The sequence below is a fragment of the Pangasianodon hypophthalmus genome, chromosome 13 (assembly GCF_027358585.1).
Source record: "Pangasianodon hypophthalmus isolate fPanHyp1 chromosome 13, fPanHyp1.pri, whole genome shotgun sequence".
In the NCBI taxonomy this organism is placed as follows: Eukaryota; Metazoa; Chordata; class Actinopteri; order Siluriformes; family Pangasiidae; genus Pangasianodon; species Pangasianodon hypophthalmus.
Window position 1 is genome coordinate 24013857 of NC_069722.1, and position 26154 is coordinate 24040010.

The following is a 26154-nucleotide window of genomic DNA, read 5'->3' on the forward strand; positions in this document are numbered from 1 at the left end:
ATATGACTATTAAAAAACTGTCATTTTACCATTTTACACCAGACGATTTAACCACCGCTGTTGCCAGATCTGCAGTTTTTCCTTAGAATCAGACGACTTAGGGGGATTTAGCATACATTCAATTATTTCTTTAATTTTAATGAATGAATTTCTATAGTAAATGCACTTAAGATAGTAGACTCCTCTAACTGAAATGCTTTGAACGTGTTAGTTGTGTGTCAGTAAATTGGTTTCTTTTTTTAATGCGTATAATACGTACGTTGTTTGTCTGCTGACTGTATTTATGATTAAAATGAATCAGTGGTCAATTACTTAATGTTTCTACGTAAACACCACAATGAAAAAAAAAATCCTGACTAGCCCATATCCTATTGTAAACTTTAATCTTAACACATACAGCAGCGATTAAGGGGACCAAGCACTTTTTGGCCACACCCTTTAGCAAATAGAGGAAGGCCAGAAACCACTGGGACCATCAGCACTTATTTACAAGAAAATATACTAAAGTTGAAGGCAAAACATCCAGCTGTGGCAGAGAGAATATTGCCTTATGAACTCAATACGTCATTAACTTCATTAACTCTAGGTCATGTCGCTAAACATGTGTGACAAGTTTGGTGTCAATAGATAAAAGCGTTGCTAAGATATGCCTTTACTTCCTGGTTGCTGACTTAGCATTCAAATTTGCCTGTGTGCTATGGATCATCATGTACATCAATAATCTGGGGTTTTTTTTTTACAGGTTGGTCTCATGATGCTGTGATCCAAATTTACTGACAAATTGACAAAATTTGTTGGAGAAGAAGCAGGGAAAAACAAGGAAAGTAGAATCACGTTTCTACATTGCGTCGTGGAAAATTGCTGTGAAAGTAGTTTAGAGTAGTTTCCTCTTTCACTGTGCCAAATTTTGTATAAAGTGTACGAAATGTTCCATGGGCTGCCATAGATTCCCATCTGGAAGTATAATAATAATAATAGTAATAATAATAATAATATCTTGAGTGTTAAACTGACACTCAAACCTCTTTTATTTTCCGTCCCTTCTTATACCTCTATATATCTCTCTGTCTCTCTCTTTCTCTCTCCGTCTCTCTCCGTCTCTCTCTCTCAGCACTTCATCCCATGTTCTCCTCTTTAATATTTAATCAGCTGTACCTTGTCTGCAGTGTGAGTGGCTTTGCCGGATCAGTACCAGCAGTTCACCTCGGCTCTCTCTGCAGCCTGTATAATTATGTGCAGGATTTACAAGGAGAGAAGCAGCTCGGCTTATTTGCAAACTGCTTGCAGTCGACGCCACTTCCGCAGCATCGCTGAAATGCTTTTCCATAAATCTCTAAAATAATCTCTCACAGCAGCTCGAGCAGCAGCATCCCGGAATGAGCTGCCATGAGGCTTTCGTAGCCGTGTAAATGCACAGAAATAACCAAAATATTAGAAACATTCTCTAAATATATACATTTTTATGAATGTCTGTGTACTCAAACAGACTTACTGGCTAAAAGGTCCTGTATTCTGTTTTATTTTTTAGGTATTTTTGTATTATTAGTGTCTATGAAATGCATCTTAAGTGATTCTTACTTTGAAAATCATCCCTCAGTATGTATATGTTTATACCACAGTGCAGTTTTATAGTAACGCTTCACATAAACAAATTTTAAAAATGTGTGTAATTGTTGATGTGATGATTCTGTGAGGATTAGCATTCTTGGAAGGAGTCTCCAGTTTCAACGCTTTGTAACAGTCAGAGGTAAGTTTCTTGGTAGCATGACAAGCTGTGTGTGTGTGGTGTGTGTGTGTGTGTGTGTGTGTGTGTGTGTGTGTGTTTGTGTTTTAATCTTATTAACTACAAGAGAAAGAGAAAACAGAGGCTGGTGAGAGAATGACTGGTTGGAGCTGCTATAATGTAAGTTATAACTTGTTTCATGGACATTCCACAACATTACGTGCAACTATAAATGGATAAAAAATAGTATGACGTTCTTAAAAATTTGGAAAATTTATGTAAGAGGAATAATACATGTTGAGGCGTCATGATATATGAAAATAATCAACTCCAGGCTTGCAACACTAACTCCTCTTCATCATACTGATCTGTCATTGAATATTTTCCTCCAACAGCATGACACAGAGTCTTTTATTCCTTTCATTTATTCCTTCCGTTTTTCTCTCTTGATGCTGTTCCTTCTAAGCTGTTCAGAGATGTACTGTACTCTGCCATTAATAGCTGCCTAGAAAATAGTACTGTTCCATCATGTTTTAAACATGCCAAACTCCAGCCATTGCTTAAAAAACCAAACCTTGACCCCAGTGAATTAGACCTATCTCAAAATTGCCATTTCCATCAAAAGCCTTGCACACACTCGTCCCCATATATATTTCAGATCTCCTCCACCTTCCCTCTTCCCAGCAAACTCTGAGATCCTCTTGTCAGGTGTTACTAACCATTCCCCAGTCACAATTAAAAACCAAAGGCGATAGGACCTTTTCTCTAATGGCACCGAGGCTTTGGGATAGTTTGCCCCTCTAGATCAGATCCTCCAATACAATAAACTCATTTATTTTTTTCTCTCAGGCTTACCTATAATCTGCTCTATTTTCTGCCCCGTCTAGCTGCTTATTTTCTGGTTCTAAAGAACTCTGGTCTTATCTGGGTTCTTTTCTTATAGTAATTATTTGTTTATATATTTATTTTCATTTTTAATTATATTTTATGTTACCATTTTAATGTATTTACTGTATTCTTAATGTGTTCCTGTTATGCCTGATGTTCAGCACTTTAGTCAACACGCATGTTGTTTTAAATGTGCTATATAAAAAATTTGACCTTGACCTTATGTAATACATTTTTTTTGTAGAAATGAGCTTTTCTGTGAGAGAGAGAGTTGAAGGATCGCTGGAAATAAACTTTCCTCAGAGATTGTGTGTTTGAGGAACAAATGAAGGAGTTATTTGCCAATGTGCAGCAGGAATAGGATATTTCTCTAAGCTATTAAAATATAAGTAGAAAAATATATAACAACTGTGTGTTAAATTGCTCAAGAATGCTCAGGAATTTCACTCTCAAAAGTTTGTAGCATTTGCTGATATTCATTCTGTCGCAGAGCCATCATGGAGAAATTGGGTGTGTATCTCTTTAAGAGACGCCATTTTGTTGTTGTTGTTGTTGTTGCTATGGTTTCTGGCGCCAATTTTGCAACGGCCATTTTTAAAACGCGTCAGCAAAAGTGCGCGAGAATGCTGCTAGCAGATTAGGTGCTAGCTGTTTAACTCTATGCTTTATTAGCTCTTAATGTTAGCATTTGTTCACTGCCACCTCTAATTCTTCCTGTATATACATCTTTTAATCACACTCATTTTAATTTTATATTTGTAGGTTAATCATTTAACATTATAGCTTTGGTATTAGTGACTAAATTGTGTTTTAAAGCTAATTGTTGCTAGTGCAGAGCTAAATTGTTCAGTGCTAGCTGCTGTGCTCTGTGAGAGGAATAAAACTCCTGTAGTGCTGTGAGGAAAATATTTAAAGAAGGGCTGGTGAGATGAAGCGGAGTTACTGTTACCACACCGAAGATTATTTTTCTTATAACAGCATGTCTTGAACTGTTTTTTTCCTCGTATACCACAGCAAATGGCCAACAGTTACATGTTAACTTGTTAAAGATTGACACACTGTACTTTTTATGCGTTTATAGTTACGTTTAACATTGAGGAATGTCCATAAAACATGTTCTCACTTATGTTATAGCAGCTATAAACAGTTGTTCCCTCACCAACATCTCTTTTTTTCCTCCCTCCTGATGTTATTAAGGCTTGTCGCAGAAACCATAAAGAGTAAACTCCTCTGTCCTGAAGATGTGGAAAACCTGAAGTTACAGCTTTACCTCCATTACAAAGCACTGACACTGGAGACTCCTTCTCGACTTTATCAATGAAGTCCAGCACCGTCCCTGTAGTCTGTACTTCTTACGTCTGTTCTTGCCTCATCTTCAAGTAAGTTTTTTGGTTTTTTTTGTCTTGAATGACGTAAGACTCTTTTACAGGAACTCGCACTCGGATGTGCAACAGCTTCGAAGTAAAATTGCTGCAGCTCATAAACATGTTGTAGTGTATAGGTAAGATAGATAGAAGATTTCCTGGAGATAGAGGGAGTTGTTAAAAAAAATTTTTTTAAAAAGTAAGAATGACTAAATGGGGTTTGAAGGCAATATTAATTTGCTTTATAGTTGCTGTTCTTTATGGAGCCACAAGATGGCGCCCAAGCTCTGTCTCTAATTCTCCACTCCATCACACAAACGTGAATATTTTGTCTTGTTTGTGTGTATATATAAATATATATCTGACCATCTATCTATGTATTTATTTAGTAAGTTAAAATGATCTATGAGGACAGTTTGGACAGAAAATGACCTTCTCAGAGATGTAAGCTCACCTGCGAATGACCGTTTACCTGAATTACAATCTGAACCCCAACATATCCGGCAACAAGAGATGGGCAGTATGACAAAATATCATATCAAGATTCTCAAAGGCACTTCTATGATACAAGATTATGTATCACAATATACTGTAGGTTTGCTCACAAACTGCCAGCAATACAGTAGTGTTGCATTTGTTTAAATTGCATTTTAATTGTTTATATTTAAAAAATGATGTTATTTATTTAAAAATTGTAACATTTAACATATAGAACCAAAAATGGTTCTACAAACATTTTTTTTTTAATATTGAACTTTTAGGTTTTTTTAGAACCAAATTTTACCATTATCTGGTTACAGTCAGTTTGTTATTGTTAAAATAAAAAAAATTTTTTTAAAAAGTAATTAAAAGATCACGATATCCATGATATGTCAGAAAGGCATACAGTTACATCACAATTTTGATATTATATTGTCATATTGCCTACTGGCAACCGAATGTAGTCTAATATAATGTGTAAAAATGATTTTTTTTTAAAAAAAAAAAGAATAATTCTAACAAAAAAAAACTGACAGATTTTATATATATATACACATATATATATATATATATATATATATATATATATATATATATATATATATGTATATGTAAACAGTTCCAGTTCCAAAAACAAATTTCTTTTCCAAGACCAATTCCAATCTTTGCCATTTATCAATATATCCAGTATATGATATGTTTTCTCCGATATCTGATCCAACATTTTATGCTGGTATCGGATCAGTGCCGTCTCAAATTACTGTACCATCTGCTCAGCCTCAGTTCAACACTGGACCGAATATTGAATTATGAACTATAACATGTAGATTATTTAATAGATTATTTAAACGCCTCTGAGAAACAAACGCAAAGCCCAGAATAACCGAGATGATGGCTTCCTGTAAAACCTCGTAAACGGATTTACAGTTTGCACTTCATGAGGGAGAGGTTTTGTCATTTGTTTGCGCGTAATTCATCGGTATTAATAACTGTAGTAATGGGAATAAAACTTCTCCAGGGAGCTGTTTCTCTTCCTGATCCGGCCTCCATCGCATCCAGCGTATGTCGTCAGAATGAACAGCTGACACCTGTAGAAATAAACGGTTTACGCGGGTTTATGTCCGTCGTCATAACACGCCATTGTGTCACGTAGCTCTGTGAACACTATGATTAAGACTATTATTATTAATATTTAAAGCTGTTTCTTTTTTCCACTTGTGAGAGCACATCGACGTATTGAAAAGGTGACAAAGGCGACGCAGAAAAGAAAAATGCGTATACCGCGAGACGGCGCAGAGCTCGCAAGAACTGAAATCAGTCACGCACCTTTAATTTACTTTCAGGAGCAGCGCCTGGAGAAATGGCCACCACAGAAGATTGATGTGCTGTCGGAATTGAGTTCAGTTTCTTTATTTCAAACAACGAGGGGTAGAAATATCCCATCCATCCATTTTCTGTACCGCTTATCCTACACAGCATCGCAGGGCGCCTGGAGCCTGTCCCGGGGAACTCGGGGCACAACGCGGGGGACAATCACTCACTAGAGACAATTTAAAGATGCCAATCAGCCTACAACGCGTATCTTTGGACTGGGCAAGGAAACCGGAATACCCAGAGGAAACCCCTGATGCACAGGGAGAACATGCAAACTCCACGTGCACACAGGGCGGAGGCAGGAATCGAACCCCCAACCCCAGAGGCGCGAGGCATGAACGGTGTGACATCAAATGCTGTATAATGCCGAGGCATCAGTTAAAGTGTAAAATTATTCCGTTAGAAAATATTCTAAAATATGTTTTAAAAATAGCTTTACATCTCTCAGATTTTGATAGTTCTTCGAAATATTTTCCTCCTGTTCTGTTTGCTCTGTTAAAATGAATGCAGTGGCAAATTGGACTTATATTTAAATAGAACTCAAAACTGTATTTTTACAGGACGACAATTTATTTATAAAAATAAATTATTATTTGTAAGAAAAAAACACATTTATGCACAGTTATGCTATTTTAACACTTTTATTGTTAACTATACATCTTAAATGAATGCGAGTCCAAAATTCTCACAAACAGACCTGATAAAAATGTTTTCCATGTTTTCGAAATTTCATTTCGGTCCACACACTAGAACAAACACTGTATTCAAGTTACACAATAAAAAAAACTTCGAAAAATTCAGATTTAAAAAAAAAATTCACATAAAGAAAAAGAAAAAGAATTCACATATAATAAATGTCTGTAAAGGACAATCCAGTTTCACTGTGTAAAAGAACTGCTAAAATTAAAGATTACACAATACAAACTTGCTAAAAAAAAAAAAAGAATAAAAGGGACAGAAACAGTGAGTCACACTCTTGAATACAGCATTAAAAAAAATAAAGAAAACATATGGGTTATCTATTTAAAATGTAAGGCTAGCTAGCAAACATTAGCTGTCTAGTTTTCCAGTTTAAACTCAGTGCACTTGCCCTTCGATAAAATAATTGAATCTATCCTTTTTATTAAAACTTAGAATGACAAAGTAATGGAAGAAGTGAAAAATAATAGGACTAGGCAGACAAGGTATAGAGTATAGAAATACAGTATAATGTATAAGTACTGTAAATATTTTACTGTAAAAGTTATCGTTACACCTGTGAAGTGGCAGGTGGGGCAGGTTTCCTGCTGAACATTGGCTGTTTTAAATATTACTAAATTAGATAAATAGGCTGGATTTGTAAACATGGACTCATTTAGTATTAATATCATCTATTTATTCCATTTATAATGAATTTGTAAAGATTTTGAAAGGCTAAGAGGCACCAGGGAATCCAATCAGCCCAGAGAAAACCATAGTTCTGTGTCAGTAATTAGCCTGAAATTTTATGAAGTGATATTACAGAGACTTTATTTAGCAGACATTGATTACATTACAGTGCAATAATATCGTTATCCTCCACAGCAATCTGTTGCCACATCTTTCTCCATCGTCATGACAGAAAAATTACCGCCATCCTCAGAGTATTTAAACCTTTTTTCCCATCAGCTGCTCCATACAGTTTTATACTGTTTAGTTCCAGAAAATAATCATATAAAAGATTTATTTACACACTTACAAAAATGCTGTGCGCCACAAAACGGACAGATAATAATGCCAACGTCGAGAGCTCTGTTTCTGAAGGGCAGCGATGCGTCCTCCACACTTCTTATTCTGCTAAGTACCTGTCCTGGTCTCGGCGCATGAGCTGGCCCAAGCGAGCTGAAGTGAGCAGAAACGTGATGGCTGTGATGAGCTCAGTAATGAAGGAAATGGCTGCGAAGGCCAGAGACCAACCGAAATAGATGTCAATGTCTTCCAGAGTCTTGCGTCCAGAGATGCACACAGCCTCTCGGAAGGCAGCTGCAGAGTAGGCCACGTACACGCAGATGCCCGTAAATGTAATCACGGCTAGAAAAAGAGATTTAAAGAAAATGGTCATTCAATTTGGACTAGATTTGGAGTATTTGCTACTAGAGCTGGGCCAGTATGTTATCATATAAACAGTGTGATATAACAATATGATACGCTTTTTCTTAAATATTGCCATCATCAGATATCAGTGCTTTTATAACTCCATTGTTACTCACTGTTAAAAAGTAATCAATTGGAGATTTAAAACATTTCTATCAATTGTTTATATTTCCTTCTCTTTCTTGGTGAAATACTTCGATTTTGATAAATGCTGGAAAAAAGTTCTGAATCCGTAGAGGCACTTTATTAGCAAAACCTCAGCAAATTTTTATATCATGATACATTTTGTGCATCCTGAAATGTCTTCATGTATTATGATATATGATGTGATATGATATCAGACCACTGTTATGTCCCTGTTATTACTAACTAATCACACCCAAAGTTATGTCCCAAAATACCTTCCCAAAATACCAGTATAATCCATCAGACCACAATTATGGCCTAAAATATGTCCCAAAATACAACTATAACAGATCAGAATAAGTTTGTGTCCCAAAATATGTCCCAAAATGCCACTTTAACCAATCAAACTGCAGTAATGGCTTAAAGTACATCCCAAAATCAGACCACGCTTATGGCCCAAAATACCACTGTAACCAATCAGATTATTGTTATGGCCCAAAATATGTTGCAAAACACCACTATAACCAATCAGATCACATTTATGGCCCAAAATATGTCACAAAATACAAGTATAACTGAACGCCCCAGCCAGTGAGATCACACCTAGATAAGGATAAAAACAAAGGGATTATTATCCTATTATCCAACAAATACAAGAATGTAATGCTGAAAGCATCAATTATGATATTAACTATTTTATATATGATGATTTATGCTAATGCCACCATTAGTGCATTCATCCATTTATTCATTTATTCATACTTTCAGACTTGGAATATTGAAGTACTTGTAAATTCAAATATTGTGATGTTTATATCATTATCATGTCCTTGGTGGCCATTTCCAGTTACATAGTTTGCCATTTGGGTTTATTCATTTAAAACAGCACTTGTGTATAAAACTGAGTTCATTTTGTGATGTCACACAAAGAAACATGGCTTTGAATCACTCAAGGAAATCGTAGTTGTGGTTATAATGTTATATTTTAAAAGGTTTGGCTGCTGTGAAATAAATCACTGAAAATATGACAATGCAAAGGGAATATTCTGGTATCTGGGATGGCAGGGCAACATGGACATGTTTCCAATTTGCATATTCATGTATACTTATTTATCCATTCAGTCACTGATTGATATTTCTCTAGCGGTTACCCGTTTCTACGATTATGACCAGACCACTGCTTTTTCACGGTACAAATAGGCTTTGATTAGTGCTATGTGTCAGTGTCAAGCACCACTGAGTCATCGCTAAGAGGCTGTGATTGTGAGGAAGCTCACTGCCGCTGAGGAGAAGCAATCCAGTAGCGAGAAGAAGACGATGAGCTCGAGCCAGAATGCTCATGACACCCATCATCCCTCCGATAAAGAGGACAATCACGCTGAGGGGCAACAGCACGATGAACGTCGCCTGCATGTCTGTAAGAGATTAATAATAATAATGATAATAATAATAATAATAATAATAATAATAATAAATCAACTTTATTTCTAGAATTATTTTCATACAAACTTAAATAAAGGATGAAGTAAAATTATAAGTAAAAAATAAACATAAGGTAAGTACATAAATATAGAATAAAATGATCATCTCTAAAAAGATTAGAAGATTAAAATAATTAAACCAAAAATGCCCAAACAACCAAGAACTTTCAATTAAATTCCTAGTTAAAGTGTTTGTATGCTTAAGATGTTTTGAATATAATCTATTTGTAATGACATCAATTTGCAAAACGTAGTTTTTAATTACTCAAATGTGCTAATTATCTCACATTCACAATTCATGCTGGAAAAAGTACGTGTACCCTTGTACTTAATGACTGTTCGAAAGCTCCTTTATCAGCAATAACCTCCAGTAAACATTTCCAGTAGCTGATGATCAAACTTCCACAACAGCGAGAGAGGAATTTTAAACTATTACTTTCTACAAGCTGTTTTAATTCATCAATATTTCTGGGATTTCTCTCTCTTCATGTCATGCCACAGCAGCTTGTTTGAAATAAGGTCTAGACTCTGACCTGGTCTTTACAACACACGCCTGTAGTGTTTTCGTTGTGAAGATGATTCATCCGGAAGCTGATGGATTGTGTTTGTGTGCTGCTCTGCAGGGAACACACATGCAAAACCTGGCAAATTAGGCAAAGTAAGTGATTACAACACAACTGTTTCCTTTCTCCACTGGTGGTGATTTTATGAGTGACGAAGAACACAGAAGAAAACAAGCTTTACACCTAACCAGCTCATTAACTGCTTAATACTTTAGATTACTGGTAAAGGCTGTGTATTGAGCGCTGCCTCACACATCCCAGGAGAACTCTGAGCATGTAATCAAGAACTTATTTTAAAAGCCCAATAAGTCCCGTTGCTTTCACCGAGGGACAGATTGAAACAGACTGGCACATAATAGAAATCTCAAGTGTCCACACTGCCACAAACCTCTGATATGGATTTTGACCGATTGTTGTCACCTTTACTTGCTAATAGTTTGTTTTGTGTGATCAGTTCACTAGTTTTAAAGAGAACATGTGAGGCACAAATTCACATGTGCTGATAGATACTGTACATCGACATGGTAATGGTGTATCTCGGACTCGTTCAGGACAGCAACGTCAATTTCAGTCGGCGCACAAATGCTGCTAACAAAGGCTGAGCAAACACTGCACAAAAGCATAAGGCATTCTAAAGGCTTCTTCACCACTAATGGGGGAAAATGCACCAAAATTGCTTCCAAAATTATAGTCCTTCCTACTCACCACAATAGAGGCTTCCAGCAAAGAGCAGCTGTGGTATCTCAAGACTCATCCCTTAAAGTCGTGCTTTTCTTCCGTCTAGCGATCAATACTGGATATTATCTTGGAAAAATGCTGGTTTCATCAAGAACATGTGTAATGATACAGATCTCGAGATATCAGATATGCCCTCATGTATCCGCCATATGTGTTTAATGGTGGACTTAAAGGGCTGAGCAGAATCTAGTTTTTGAGGAAGCTCAGGACCTTCAGTGTCAGGAGGCCATGCAGTTGGTGGTGGTGAGCTCCAACTTGGGGCAGTGGCATGAAGGCATGTGACAACAGCAGACTGAACAAAATGCTTAGGAAGGCTGAACCTGTTTAAGAACTAGAGTAAAACGCAGACTATTCAGACTGTGGAGGTGGGGGAATGTAATTAATACCGGAGTATCTTTGGGATTTTAGTCCAATCCGAATCAGTCATGTCAGTCATTGTTTGCAGACTGCTCGTGCACACGTCTGGAAAGATTTTGCCATATTTTACCTTTTATAAAAGGCAAGTAGAAAAACCCCAGGTAATATATAGCCCCTCCAAATGGACAAGCGTTTGCCCTATCGTCCAGAAATCACAAGTTCAAATCCGAACAATGCCACAGCCATCCGTGACCACGAGTCCAAGAGAGCAAAATTGGCTGTGCTTTTTGGGTGGGAGAGATGGCATATGCTCCCTCTCCTGTCAGTCACACTAAAACTAGCCAATCAAGGGTGTCTGTGAGTTTATTTATGCAGAAGAGGGTGGACAGCACTTTCCTCCAAGTGTGTTACGCTGCCATATGCCATGTGCATCTTAGAGGAAGCACGTGTTAGCCTTCACCCTCCCCGGTTGGTAGCTGTCGATTGATGGAGAGAGCCGGCTGGTGGTTGGAAACTAAATTAGGGAATTGGGTAAAAAAAATGAAATAAAGTAAAATATAAAAGGGTTATGTTATGGTCACATGACCTACTAATGATTAAGCACAACTTGTACAGCCACATCCCCTACAACAAGCACTTATAATGAAGGACAAACAGCCAGTTTGTATTAAAATAAGGTGTATGTAGTATGTGTGGATTTTTTTAGCGTGACTACCATTGTGCATTGTGAAGACATGTCCATCGCTGTGATAATTACTACAGATGTCTTCCAGCAACATTACGGAACAAACGTATGTCCAGAAATTGAATCCTGTCCAAACAGTACTATAGTATGCCCTCTATTTTCACCTTTACTCTAGCACTGGTCATTCAGGTGTACAAGAAAATTTTCAGACACCTTTAAAAATGCCACACATCTGGAATCCAGATGAATTCCTACTATCTGCACATCAGGAAACTCAGCATGTACTAATGGTCACATAAAGTCTGGATGGTTTTGTCTTTGCCAGAAGAAAGCCAGAAAGCCCTTTAGACCCAATGTTTCAGCAGGAAGCAGGAACACAGACTGTCTCCTCTATAACACTCGCAGAAAGCCAGCAGGCACACATGGCGCTCGGCAGCAGCTTGCTGAGCAATTTGAGCAAATGAAGTGATGTGAAAGCCACCATTCCAACTGCAATTATTATCCTGGGTGATTTTAACCAAACCACAACAAATAAACTTCCCAATTATCCAGCTCATTAGGGGCTTAAAACTCTACATTAGTGAGAATAAAGGCCCTGCTTTGTGCCTCCCTGCTTTTCATCAAAGTCCCAAAGATTCCAGCTACATTCAGTGTGAATAATAGATTTTTCTACTTATCTCCAATATCTACCTTTATTCATTTACAAATATTTATATAGTATAATAATTCCACTAGCTAGAGGCAATGTTGTATAAAATAGTACAAATGTTTGTAAGATAAAACACGAATAAACACAAATGCCCCATCATTCACCCATCTGAGAACTGCCTGAGTGGGCGTGGCCTAATATTCTAATTAGCACACTTGATTGACATTCCTAGCCTTACAGAAATGACACATGAACTACAAATTTACATGTGGTTTTACACATGGGTTTTAGACGCTTCACTTTTTCATGCTTCACATTTTTTCACATGATGTGGTGCATGTGTTTTTATATTTACATGTGATTTTTTTCTCCCACATGACTCATTTATTTTCACATCATTTTACTATATGATTAATTAATTTTCAAGTGTACGTTTTGCACAATTGTTAACATGTGAAATTTTGAATATGTGATTCATTTATTTCCATACACAAGTCATTTATTCTTGTGTAATTTTTACACGATTTGTTTTCATGTGTGATTTTTACACGATTTATTTTCACACTCACTTTTATTGTTCACATGTACGTCATGTGGTTGTATTTTCCAGATGTACTTTTTCTCACATGAATAATTCATTTTCACATGTGATCACAGTGTTTACTTGAATTCTCTTGTGCAATTCCAGGCCACAGAATGGTGAAATGTGTGAAGAACCTGTGATCACATGAGAAATGTATGTGATCTTTACGTAAGGGTTTGTCCAAACCTGGGACGCTACTCAAGAAGAAATAAGCACCGTGTTTACATGCAAAGATTTTATCAGTCCAAAAGAGTCCATAAATGAGCTGCTGAAAGATATTTATAAACTTCAAGTTCAGTACTTGCAGACAGAATTAAAACATTTTAAACAAAGAATTCCTAAATTTGATAAAAGCAGGAGTACATATGTTATTTTCTGTTGAGTTTTGTAATCTGTTTTCTGCAATTTGAGCTACGTTCATCCTCACCCATGGAGCAGAATTCATTGTTAATGTTACCATGAAAACGTGAAGCTTTTAAGTCCTTGTACTACACTCCAAACAGAAATGGAGGGGGAACAAAACACACTCAGCTGTGGCCACATTGAGTTTAGCACAAAATAAACCTTAGGCTCTTCATTCAGGTAATTAACAGCCTTCCAATAATCAACACAGCATTATAAGAACAGACGCACCAAAATGCTGTGTGCTCTTCTGGCTCTGAAAATAACGTCTTTTTACCACAGCGCTGTCAAATTCTGTAAAAGTGTTGATCAATTGTCTATAACATCAGCTCTGACAATAGTGCAGCTGCAAATCACAGGTTTTATTAATGCACTCGATCTAATTCATTATCGTTTCTATAGTAACAGCTCATTCACAAAGACTTTCATTCATGGAAGGAGTCTCCAGTGTCAGTGCTGTGTAACAGTCAGACGTAAAGCTGTAACTTTAAGTTGCGGTTTCTCGTTAACAAGCTGCATTTTTGTTTTGTTTTTTTTGTCTTATCAACTTCAGCAGAAAAAAGAGAGGCTGGTGAGGGACTGACTGTTTATGGCTGCTATAGTGTACGTGAGAACAGTTTCACAGACATTCCACAATATTAAATGTAACTATAAACTGATAAATAGTACCACCTGTCATTCTGTAATACATTAAAATGGTACCCATTGTCCATAAAACACTTTGGGATGTAATGGAAAATAACCAACCTCAGGATAGTAACAGTAACTCTGCTTTTTTGATTATTTTCCTATAACAGAGTGGCACGGAGTGTTTTAATCTTTACTTAATAAATAATAATAGTGCATTTTTCTGCCTCAGCACACAGCGCAGTTTTTCATTCAGGCCGCCCACTGATCATTAATATTCATACGCAGACCCATTTGTTCATTAATATTCATTAGCTGAAATGCACAGCAATGAAAACACTTGTGGTGTGACTGCTTTTTTGTAGTTTTAAACAGATATTTCAAACAATTTTCATAGGTTCTTTGCTTTACTTTGATTATTCTTTCGTTTGTAAATCCAGTGTTGTACGTTATCATGAGTAACACACTCCATCTTGTGTACTATTGCTTAAATAAGTAATACATTTACTTAGTAAGTAAACACTAATGCCAAATTTGGTGAAGGCAGACGATTTGGATGAAATGATTTCCATGATTTAATGACTTCAGTATATGATACAATGATTAGCACATAATTCTCGCCATGCTTGTGCTCTTGGTTAATATTATGCACTAGATTAACTCGAAATAGTCATTTTTCTCATCTTCGTTTCTTCACCTTGTTGATCTTCACTGCCGTGTGTAACGAAATGCAGAGTTAATTAAAACAGGAATGAAGTGCTTGTCTGCACTGACAAACTGCTGCATGCATTTTCATAATAATAATTTTGAGATTGCAAAATGTCTTTTGGGATCTCCAAATGTCCAATTATATGCTTCGATAATGTGACTGAGTGAGACACAGCATGTGATAGAGGTTGGATTAAAGGAATACCCCAGTGTTTTCCAACCAAATCCCTATCTGCTGTATCTGTACTTTAAGCCTGATTACCACAGAAGAGAACTGTAACATGAGTAGAGAACAGAGAATGTGTTTCTGCTAAACTCACTCATAATGGAAGTCTAATGGCAACTGCTGAATTCCATTAGTAAATGTTAACAGTATGTGATTACAGCTTGTAAACTGGAATGATAAAGATGTGAGGAGATAGATGTCTTATTAAATCTGTTGTTATGCAGTTTTATCAACCTTACAGTACTAGAGTGACACAGTAAAAAGTAGTTCCAGTTACTTCACACTTTTCTGAAGGGTTTGCAGAATCTGTACGCCATCAGAGCCGTTCTTCTCTGAAAACGGAAAGCGTTCTACAACAGTACAATTCGCATAAATGTTTATTGACAGAATTGAACAGCTGCCCTTAGACTTCCATTATAATTGATTTGGAATAAATTGAATATCTGTTCTTTTCTCAGTACAGGGAAACATGTCGAAATGTTTGTATGTAATTTTGATTACATACCCACACTTTAGATGCTGTAGATAGCGATTAAGCTGAAAAATGCTGGAGTATCCTTTAAATGCACTTGTGTACCTCCCCATTTTTACAGCATATGGCCAAAAGTATGTGGACCCCCAACCATCACATCCATTATGTGTTTCTTCCCCAAACTGTTGCCACAAAGTTGGAAGCACACAATTGTATAGAATGTCTTTGTATTCTGTAGCATTATAATAATTTCCCTTCACTGGAACTAAGAGACTCAAACCTGTTCCAGCATGACGATGCCTCTGTGCACAAAGCGAGCTCCATGAAGACATGGTGTGTGAAGGTTGGAGTGGAGGAACTCGAGTGTCCTGCACAGAGCCCTGATCTCAACCCCACTGAACACCTTTGGGATGAACTGGAACACCGACTGAACCCCAGACCTCCTCACCAACATCAGCGCCTGACCTCACTAATGCTCTTGTAGCTGAATGATCACAAATCCCCACAGCCACGCTCCAACATCTAGTGGAAAGCTTCCCAGAAGAGTGGAGCTTATTATAACAGCAAACACAGGGGAATAAATCTGGAATGGGATGTTCAACAAACACATATGAGTGTGATGATCAGGTGTGCACAAACTTTTGGCCATATAGTGTATACAAATTTGTCAGTATTGTGCAGGAATGCGTAATTATACGATGCTCAGTTTTGCTCAACGAAAAAGCCTCTACAGAGTTTGACATGGACTAAAATCACAAATTTAACACAACGTTTTAATTCACTCACATTAACACTACCATGATGATTTTTTTAAACAAAGCGAGCAGCTCCATGACACCATGGTTGGCATTACTATCAGTCTAATGCAGTGAGGCGCTTACATTTACTGAAACACCACACCACGTTCCAGCTGTCTAAGTGGCACATAAAGTAGAGATCAAACACACACTGCTTTGTGTTATTAGTGAAACAAAATACACGTTCTCATGAATACATAACGCTCATTAACGATCACATCAGTTGCATAAGTGTGGGTAAAGTGTATAATGGAACAGGCCTGTTAACTACACCAACAATCATTTTCTGTACAGTTAACACTCTTTGAACACAAAAAAGACTTTCACAGCAACAGATGGACAATACTGTAGGCGGATTAGTGTAGCTACAGGAGCAGTAGACCTAATAAAGTGATCTCTGAATTTTTACTTCTATACAGTTAATGTCTGTATTTCTAGCATTTAGTGCCCACATAATGATCATAAATGTCATCGTGCACCCATTTCCTGTGCACGTTAGTATAACAATGTGATCTGTGAAATATTATTGCACCATTTCTGTAAATTTCTCCAGCGAATGACTCAATCTCACCATCTACCCTTTATCACCCTGCTGGACATCCTATTAAACTGAAGCTAGAACAGAGAGCGGCGGAATAATAACCAAACTGGATTAGTTATGGTTTTTGAAATGAGGCAGATAAGTGGAAATGAAGATCCTGTATCATCAGGGTGGATTAATAAATATAACACCAAGACAGAAGAGCTAACATTTCAATTGGGTTATAGATACATAATACGTTATCAATTCTATAGTAACAGCTCATTCACAGGGACTTGTACGAAGGATGCTCCACATAAACGGACTGAAAAATGTGTGCAATCGTAATTAAGTATGGTGAAGTTTTCCTCCACCTTTAAATCAGGATAAAATTCCATATGACTTATTTCTTCTCCAGAGTCATTTGGATTAGATGGGAAACATTGTGTTTCTGAGATTTATGTTCTCCTGACTTCGATTTGTTTTTCCTCCTGCCCTCTCTGTAGACCTTCCCTCAGGTTCCCTGCTAAAAAGCATCATGATAAAAGCCAGACCCACCGCTTATTGTAGTTGTTGATCAAAAGCGAAACTTCAATTTTGAAATAGCCTTGAGGTTTTTCACTCAGCTCGGCAGAAGGCTCTCTGCTCTGTTTCTGATGTTTCAGCCTGCGGATAAAGTGTGTGTCCTGTTTGGGCTAGCAGTGGTTTAATTTCCAGTCTCAAAGAGAAATGCTTCTATAAGAATGAACCAAGGGACATGAAGAAGAAAAAAAAAGAGAAATCAGTAACAAATTGAAAGTAATTGTGATGCAGAGCTGCATTTGATTGCTCTCTTTTCAGAAGGAAAAAACATTCCAGCTAATGTATACCACTATTTGAGGTCAGATGAGGCGTTGTAATCTGTTGGAATTGATTGAACACGTTAATACGGGCTGAGCTCAGCAGGCACCTCGGCTTTTCAGTGAAAGAAAGGGAGGATGGTGTTGAGGGTAGAGCTGTTAGGTGGCCTAACTAAATTAATTACGCTGCTGTAAGATGAAAGAGTCAAGTATCCGTAGGAACCCAAGAAAAACGCTCCAGTCAATTATCTTTATGTTTAAAGACTCTTTTCATGGGAGAAACGTGTGTTGACTCTTGTGAATAAGTGTGAATTAGTCTGTTGTAACCCTCGTCAGACTCGCTGTGTGAAGACGCAGATGCCTCGTGCATACTGTTAAGTTACAGAGGTGCATTAGTATGAGGGGTCAAAGGAGACAAAATGAAATGTGTTCAGCTTTTTTTTTGTCTTGGTCTTAAAAAAAAATCTTCCTTAAAAGACAGCATGACAACACAAACAAGCAGGTCTATGTGAGCCACCTGTCAGTCATATTATAGACACTCCCCAACACTCCGTTACTCCACCCCAATCTATCTGTTTGGGAAAAAAATATGGCTGAAACCAGTAAGCGCCCAGCGCAGCCAGATAAATTTCTTGTGAGCAAAAAAAAAACCAAACTGTTCTTTGGCATTGGCAGCAAATTAGCAAAAATTAGCATTACTTTATTAATGTTATTAAAAGCGTGATAAATTAGCCTTCATCCCACGCTCATATAACGATTTCATGACCTCAATTTAGTATTTCATGGCTTTATTAAGTTCTGTGTTCAAGTAACTGTCGGAGTATGATATAAAAAATAAAATGCAAAAAAATGGATGTGTGCTATTTTATAAGCTGCTGAATAACGGAAGCCATTTTGTTCAAATAAGCCACGGTTGCTTTGTTTAAGTTTGTTATAATTAGAAATAGGACTGTTCTTGCAGCAAAATGTTGGCAATAGACTAGATTAGTATTAGATTTATTTAAATGTAATAGTTAATAATATATATTTTTCATTTTTAAATTGAAAACTGCTTGTATGTTATAATTTGAGAGTAAAGAAAAACACTAATTCCTTCAGTCTATCCCTTCTTTTCTTATCTCTAGTGCGTACAGGTGAGTGCTTGTGATTAAGTAGATGCTGTTGAAAAGACCCTGTTTCAGACAAAAGACCCTGTTTCTTTCTACTCAAGAAAAAAACACCAGCCAGTGTGATTTTCACAATCAGAATGATGCACCCATAAAATAGGCTTCATCATGCGTGTAACCCATCTCTGAATATGTGTAACTTTCCCTACGAATGTTTAGGACAACTCTGAATACATCCTCTTGTAGGTACACTGGTTCACCTACCATTCAGTGTGCTCATCTGTTGATCTGAAACTCAAGACTGCTAATTATATAATTATAGCCGTACAAGGTCTTGACTTATTATTATTAAATTATTCAGTAATTACAGCGAAGCTAATAGAAAGATGTGTAGAGTCAGGATTGTAAATTTTTTTTGATTAGTCATTGTTTTTCCTGTGTGTTTGTTCACTCGTTTGTTAACTTGTTAGTGTGAAAAAAAGAGCAATCAATAACAAACTGAAAGTCTGCAGAACAGCAGCCGTGATGCAAAGCTGCATTTGATTGCTCTCTTCACCAGAATAAAAAGCCATTCCGCCGATTGTCTCTGAACTGCGTGAGGTCAGATGAGGCGTTGTAATCGGCTGGAATTGATTGAACACATTAATGCGGGCTGAGCTCAGCAGGCACCTCGGCTTTTTAGTGAAAGAAAGCGAGGATGGTGTTGAGGATAGCGCTGTTAGGTGGCCTAACTAATGCGAGAACCACGGCACACTGCTGCAAGACGAGAGAATCAGGTATCCATGGGGATCCAAGGAAGACGCTTCAGGCATTTATCATCATGTTTAGAGGCACATTTTAATGGACGAAGACTGTATGTGGTGTGTGGTGGGTGGGTGTGTGTTGCACAGCTTGACTCTTGTGCATAAGTGTAGGGAGTGGGCGGCAGTCTGTTGTAACCCTATTCAGACTCTTGTGCAATCATCAGACTCATTCTGTGGAGATGAAGATGATTTGTTTACTTGTATCCTACCCGGAGGTCAGTGTTTTAAGTCTGCTGCCTTTGTAGCTACACTAATCCACCTACATTATAGTCCATCTGTTGCTCTGAAACTTTCTGGCTTACCGTTAATTAACTATTCATGTCCAAGGTGCCGATTACTCATTATAGCACATTGGTATTGATTAATTTTCTATAACAGCAGCTTTGACAATAGTGCAGCTGCAGATCACAGGTCTATATTAATTTAAGATAAGATAAGATAAGATAAGATAAGATAAGATAAGATAAACTTTATTGATCCCACAGTGGGGAAATTCACTTATCACAGCAGCTCACAGACAGTTAAAGTGCAGGAAGAAAGAAAAGGAATAATAAAAGAAATAAAATTTATAAATTATTGCACATTTGAGCATCACAGTAATACAGTACTACTGTACTTAATACAGTAATACAGTAGATTAATATAATAACAGCTCATTCACAGGGACGCCTACAGAGGACGCTGCGCATAAAAGGATGTTGTGTAATAGCCAATATTATTTTACTATTAATAAAGTGACTTAGTGACATATAATATTATATAGTGACATTTTCTGTATTTAACATTTATGGAAGGAGTCTCCAATGTCAGTGCTTGGCAACAGTCAGATGTAAAGCTGTAACTTTTCCAAAGTCTTCAGGACAGAGGAGTTTATGCTTTGTAGTTTCTCTGTAACATTACAAGCTGTTGTTGTTGTTTTTATTATTATTATTATTATTATTATTATTAAGAGAGGAATAGAGAGGAATAAAGAGAAGCTCATGAAGAAATGACTGTTTATAGCTGCTAAGTGACATTCTACAACATTAAATGTAACTATAAATGGATAAAATGTATGAGGTGTCGTTTTATATAGATAAATATGTGTAATAGTTGCCAAATTGCTGTGGTGTAGGAGAAATAAAACACTTTGGAGCAGTAACAGTAACTCTGCTTCACCACAAATCCCTGACGTTGATTAATTTCCTGTAATAGCATGGCATGGATTGTTTTATTCCTTATGTAATTACTAAAGATTATTCAGTAATTATTCAGTAAGGTGTGTCGTTAGAGGGAGGATTGTAATTGATGGCTCCTGGGAGTTTAAGGGGTTAACTGTGTTGTCCTCCCAGTGATCACATCTGTGAGTTTTTTTTCACTGGTGTGTTTACTTGTTGGCGTCGTTAACAGGTCTGTTCCATTACTTACTCGACCCACACTTGAGTGACTTATGTGTGTTTATGCGCTTTATGTGAACTTGTGTCTTGCTTCCGTGATAACAAAAAGCTGTGTGTGTGTGTGTGTTTGATCTCTACTTTATGTGCAGTCGCACTAAGACGGCTGGAATGTGGCGTTTCTCCAAAAGTACAAGCCACATTGGATTGGACTGGTAGAAACATCAGCAATTGCGTCACAGAGCCGCTCGCTTTCGATGGTTGTGTTAATGTGAGTGTAATAAAACGTTTAGTTAATTTCTCTCTTTGTATATTTGTGGATCTTGTCCATATCAATCTCAGTAGAGGCTTTTATGTTGCCCAGAACTGAGTACTGTAAAATAATTATTATTCCTGTTCACTACTGGCAAATTTATATCAAAACGGTGAGGTACTTAAGTGCACCTAAAGGGATTTTTTCAGCTTAATCTCTAGCATCTTAATTGTGTGTGTGTGTGTGTGTGTGTGTGTGTGTGTGTGTGTGTGTGTGTGTGTGTGATTATTACAGACAAAAATTTTGATTCCCTTCAATGAGAAATGAACAGAAAACCTGATAACTCCAAACTCTATTCTATTTATAATAGAAGTCTGTTGGATTAAAGCGTTTATGTGAAATGTATTTTTGTAGAACGATTAGATGAATTATTTGAAAGTGTTTTCATATAAATGAAGCTCTAAATCTGTAGAATTCATGCTTTCAGAAATGGAACTACTTTTTCCAGAGAGAAGGCTCTGATGGCGTATGGATACGACAAAACCTTCAGGAAAGCGTAAAGTAACTGGAACTTGTTTTTTTGTTATAAGAACAAAAACAATTAGACAAGAAGCATAAACGAGAAGAGCTCGGAAGCACTTAGTCCATGTGCGCTCATGTAAAACCTACTTCAAGCTTTTTGTTCATTTCCAATCGTGCCAAACAACACATCTGCTCATGAATAAATAAGAGTGCACTCAAAATGCATCAGAAGAAGAGTAAAGACCAGCAAGATCATTTGTTCTGGAGAACTCCTGCTATCTTCCCAGTTCTTCACACTTACCCTGCCTGTTTCTGCTTGTGTTAAACGACACTTGTGTCCCATCTTGCTTCCTTTTTTTTTTAGTTTTTTGCTGTTCATTGCTCTTTATAGTCAGTTTTTTAAATGCAGAAACGCTTCATTTCATTATTTTTGAAGTCATGTATTGCTTTATTATTTATTCATTTCATTTATTGTTATTCATCATATGCGGTGTACTGGGTGGCAGTGCTCCCTCAAATCATTTTTCTTATTGAGCAAAGCCTTGTTCTATAGTTTAGAGCCTTCTGCCATTTAAGCAGAAAATCAATTAATGTTAGATAGTGAGCAATGGCAGTAAATACAGCTCACTCTATATTGAAACATGGCTACTTTAGCTTAGGCATTCGTAAAACAGAAGCGTGAAAAGGGTCCCTTGATTAACTTTTTTATATTTTTGTGTTGGCATGCTACACGGATTTAATTTTTTTCTGCATGGGAGCATCATCAGAGGTGTGCAATCAGGTTTGAGGGAACAGTGCTGAGAGGGCAGCACCTCGGGGAGTGGGGGCTTGTCGTGTCCTTTTCAGAGCAGCCGACTCGCCTTTGGTCCCCATCGACACCCTGCTCTCAGTTCAAACCCCAGCACCACCAAGCTGCCACTGTGAGCTCCTCGAGCAAGACCTTTAACTCTCAGCTGCTCAGGTGTATCCTGTCTCAACTGTAAGTCGCTTTGGGTAGAAATAAATGCATCAGCTACATGTAAATGCTTCGACAGGCGGGATAAACCAGGTGAGGTTTGCCAGAGATCTCCAAATTCCAGAAATCCAAATTATTCAAAGTTATTAAATCGTTTTTTTTTTTTTTTTTTAGCACACACTTTCTTTTTATTAAAGCAAAATATGAAGCAACGTGGGTATGGCTTCACCAACAGCCTCAAATATTTGACGTGTATATTGATAGTAGATATTTATAGTATATAGTATAAACTATTGAGTTTGAGTTACACAGTACAACATAGTTATTACTTCATCTTTACATTGGAATTTTCTGTGTGTGTGTGTGCGTGTGAAAGAAAGAGTTGTGATTGTTAGACTAAACTGTGTCGTTGGGGTGGTTTCATATCATAGATTTTATTAAAACTGTTACGAGCATGTTTCGACATTTACATCGCTAGACAAAATTTTCTTTTAATGAGAAGAAGGTGGTGGGTTTTTTAAACACTAAATATTACATTATTACATTATGTACTGTTCTTGAAATAAATAGATTTTATTGTAAATACTTTTTTAAATTAAATTAACTAACTTTTTTTTAAGATTAAATACTTTTTTATTTACTCATCTTGCTTATTGCCATCTTTTTTCTTGGAGGTAGATTCGGATCATGTGAAGTGTGTATCTCCTGCTACAATGACCTGCAACGTTCTTCAGCTTCTCCGGGTCCCACACTTGAACCTTGAGGGACGCCGCTGCAGCTCTAGATTTTCTGAATCACTCACGCACTCCATTACTGTTCATCTCCACTCAGTGGAGTGCTTGCCTGTGTTTATTTGCTGAAACTGAAGTGGGCTTCAGCGCTCTGCCATTTTTACACTGGGGACCAAAGCCATGAAATGATATTTGGGCAGGTGCTCAAATTTGAAAAAAAAAAAAAGGAGGGAAAATGGACCAAGATTTTTAGTGAAATCACAGTCTGATCACAGTCCTGATCCATCTCACTGGTTTAATAACGTCACCTTCAAAGCAGCTTCCTACTTTCCACCTTAAAGTCGACACACAATCACAATGGATGTTAGTTTTTAAAAATGCACAGGAAGAGTCAGTGTCACAAAGCAGCAGAATTCACCCCGGATGGAACACCAGTCCATTCACACACTCAATCACACCTAGGGTCAATTTACCACAGCCAATCCATATAACCTGCATGGTTTTGGACTGAGGGAGGAAAGCAGAGAACCCAGAGGAAAGCAGAGAACCCAGAGGAAACCCACACAGACATGAAGAGAACATCAGTCACTTGTCAGAAACAGCAACTCAAGCTCAGGATCAATCCCCAGACCCTGAAGCTCTGCAACTACAACGTTATCCACTACACCACTACAATCCTGCCCTGATTCATTTATTAAAAAAAAAGAAGAAAATCTTGCACAGAACCTCCTGTTTAATGATCTTAAGCATATCCTATAGGAATAGAAAATCCAAAGTCTGCTTAAAAAAGCTTAAAACACACTCCTGTTTCTTGTTCTTACTTTGTCCTACTAGAGACACCATGTTGAAATGACGTCTCCTTACCATTCTGAGAATTACTCAGAAAAGATGTTCATTTTTCCAGAAACTTGGTTATGAACATAACATATAGCATACAAGCCATAGCTGTTCCTAGTTAGCTAGAGTATGCATATGTTCACACTAAAACACTAAAACACAAGAACAATAATCAGTGACAGAGTGGTGTGATGCAGCCCAACCCCCGAAGTCAATTACTTTCCAATAACACACACATATGTAACGATATGAGATTATTCCAGGACTTTGGAGAAAAGGCTCCTTAGGCAGAACTATAAACACATGAAATTCTTGCACTGTGTGAAACAAGGCCAGTTTCTCTGCTTGAGCACATTTTTATTCTGTGCAAAATGATCTTTATGCACCAAATTTAATTAGTAAATATTAAGCAAACGATGAGCGTTGGTCATTTCAACACCCAGCACAAAGAGGAATGCGTTTTCATCTCAGCTTTCTGATGATCGCCGAAGGATCATGAGACCAGCACCGTGGCAACAGGGTGTTTTATTAGCATGCAATATTTTATAACACTTCTCCTGTTATTCATTTCCATCATGAGGAAACACAGAGATGAATCCAAGTGCTGGAAGCTGTGCATCTGTCTGACTGCGTTATTATATTTAATACCCTGTGTGCTGCATGAAGGAAGAAATCAAGCACATGCAAAAAAAAAAAAACATTAGAAAAAAATATTAGAAAATAAACCATTAGAATCTTACTTAATATATGCCTTTGTGAATCTGTGAAGTTTCCTCCATTTCCAAAAGGGTTCATAAAAGGCTGACATTGATCCTGAACTGCAGGGAAAAATAAAATAAATCCTTGCTTAGATAGATAGATAGATAGATAGATAGATAGAGAGAATATTAATAATTAATTGATTCATAATTAATATTAATAATTAATCCATGCTACTATAAGTCTTTTTTAATGGATTTTTTTTTATCCAGCTTTACTGAATTTTTATTTTTTACATGTTTATGCATTTTTCTTATTTATGCCAAACTTGATGCCAGTCATCTCAGCTTTATTAAACTCCCTGGAAGGCTCAGCTGTGACAGCAGCTAGTCTCGGAATGAAAGAGTAAAGCATCTTACAGTTACAGGTCCTCCAGAGTCCGGAGTGAGAGCTGAGGGATGCGGATTTGTTGCTCTCTCTCTTCGAAGTGTCTATGATGTACCAGAAATCACTTCCAATCGCCACAATCAGACACACAAAGCTGAGGAGCCCGAAAGAAGCGAGAAAAGCAGCCAGGCGGCTGAGAGTCAGCTCCATGCTGAAGAGCTGTGCGGCTTTTACACACACACGCACACACACGCTCACACACACACGCACGCTCACCTGTCCTGCGCACAAAGCCGACTGCGAGCGCGCGCATGGCAGGGTGCGGTTTTACACCGCGCGCCTTCACCACCAGGGGGCACTGTCTCTCTCACACACACACACACACACACACACACACACACACACACAATTATACTGTTACACACACGCTACAATACTGTTGCACACACAATTATCCTGTTACACACACACATGCTACTATACTGTTACACAAACACACACACGATTATACTGTTAAACACACACACACACATTACTATACTGTTGCACACACACAATTATACTGTAACACACACACACGCAATTATACTGTAACACACACACACTACTACTACTATACTGTCTCTCTCTCTCTCTCTCTCTCACACACACACACACAATTATACTGTTACACATACAAATACCCAGACATACATAATTATACTGTTACACACACACACACACACACACACTACTATTACGACTATACTGTCTCTCTCTCTCTCTCTCTCTCTC

At 37.3% G+C, this 26154-nt stretch overlaps 1 protein-coding gene across 1 annotated transcript; it reads right to left on the reverse strand.

Moving 5' to 3' along the window:
• Positions 1 to 6440: 6440 nt before the first annotated feature.
• LOC113546964 (transmembrane protein 114) lies at positions 6441 to 25658 on the reverse strand. Its single transcript, XM_026947086.3, has 4 exons — positions 25413 to 25658; positions 25035 to 25112; positions 9345 to 9482; positions 6441 to 7878 (listed from the first exon to the last, which is right to left on the reverse strand). The coding sequence occupies exons 1-4, from the start codon at positions 25588 to 25590 to the stop codon at positions 7637 to 7639; spliced, it is 636 nt and encodes a 211-aa protein (XP_026802887.1). The 5' UTR covers positions 25591 to 25658; the 3' UTR covers positions 6441 to 7636.
• Positions 25659 to 26154: the final 496 nt, after the last annotated feature.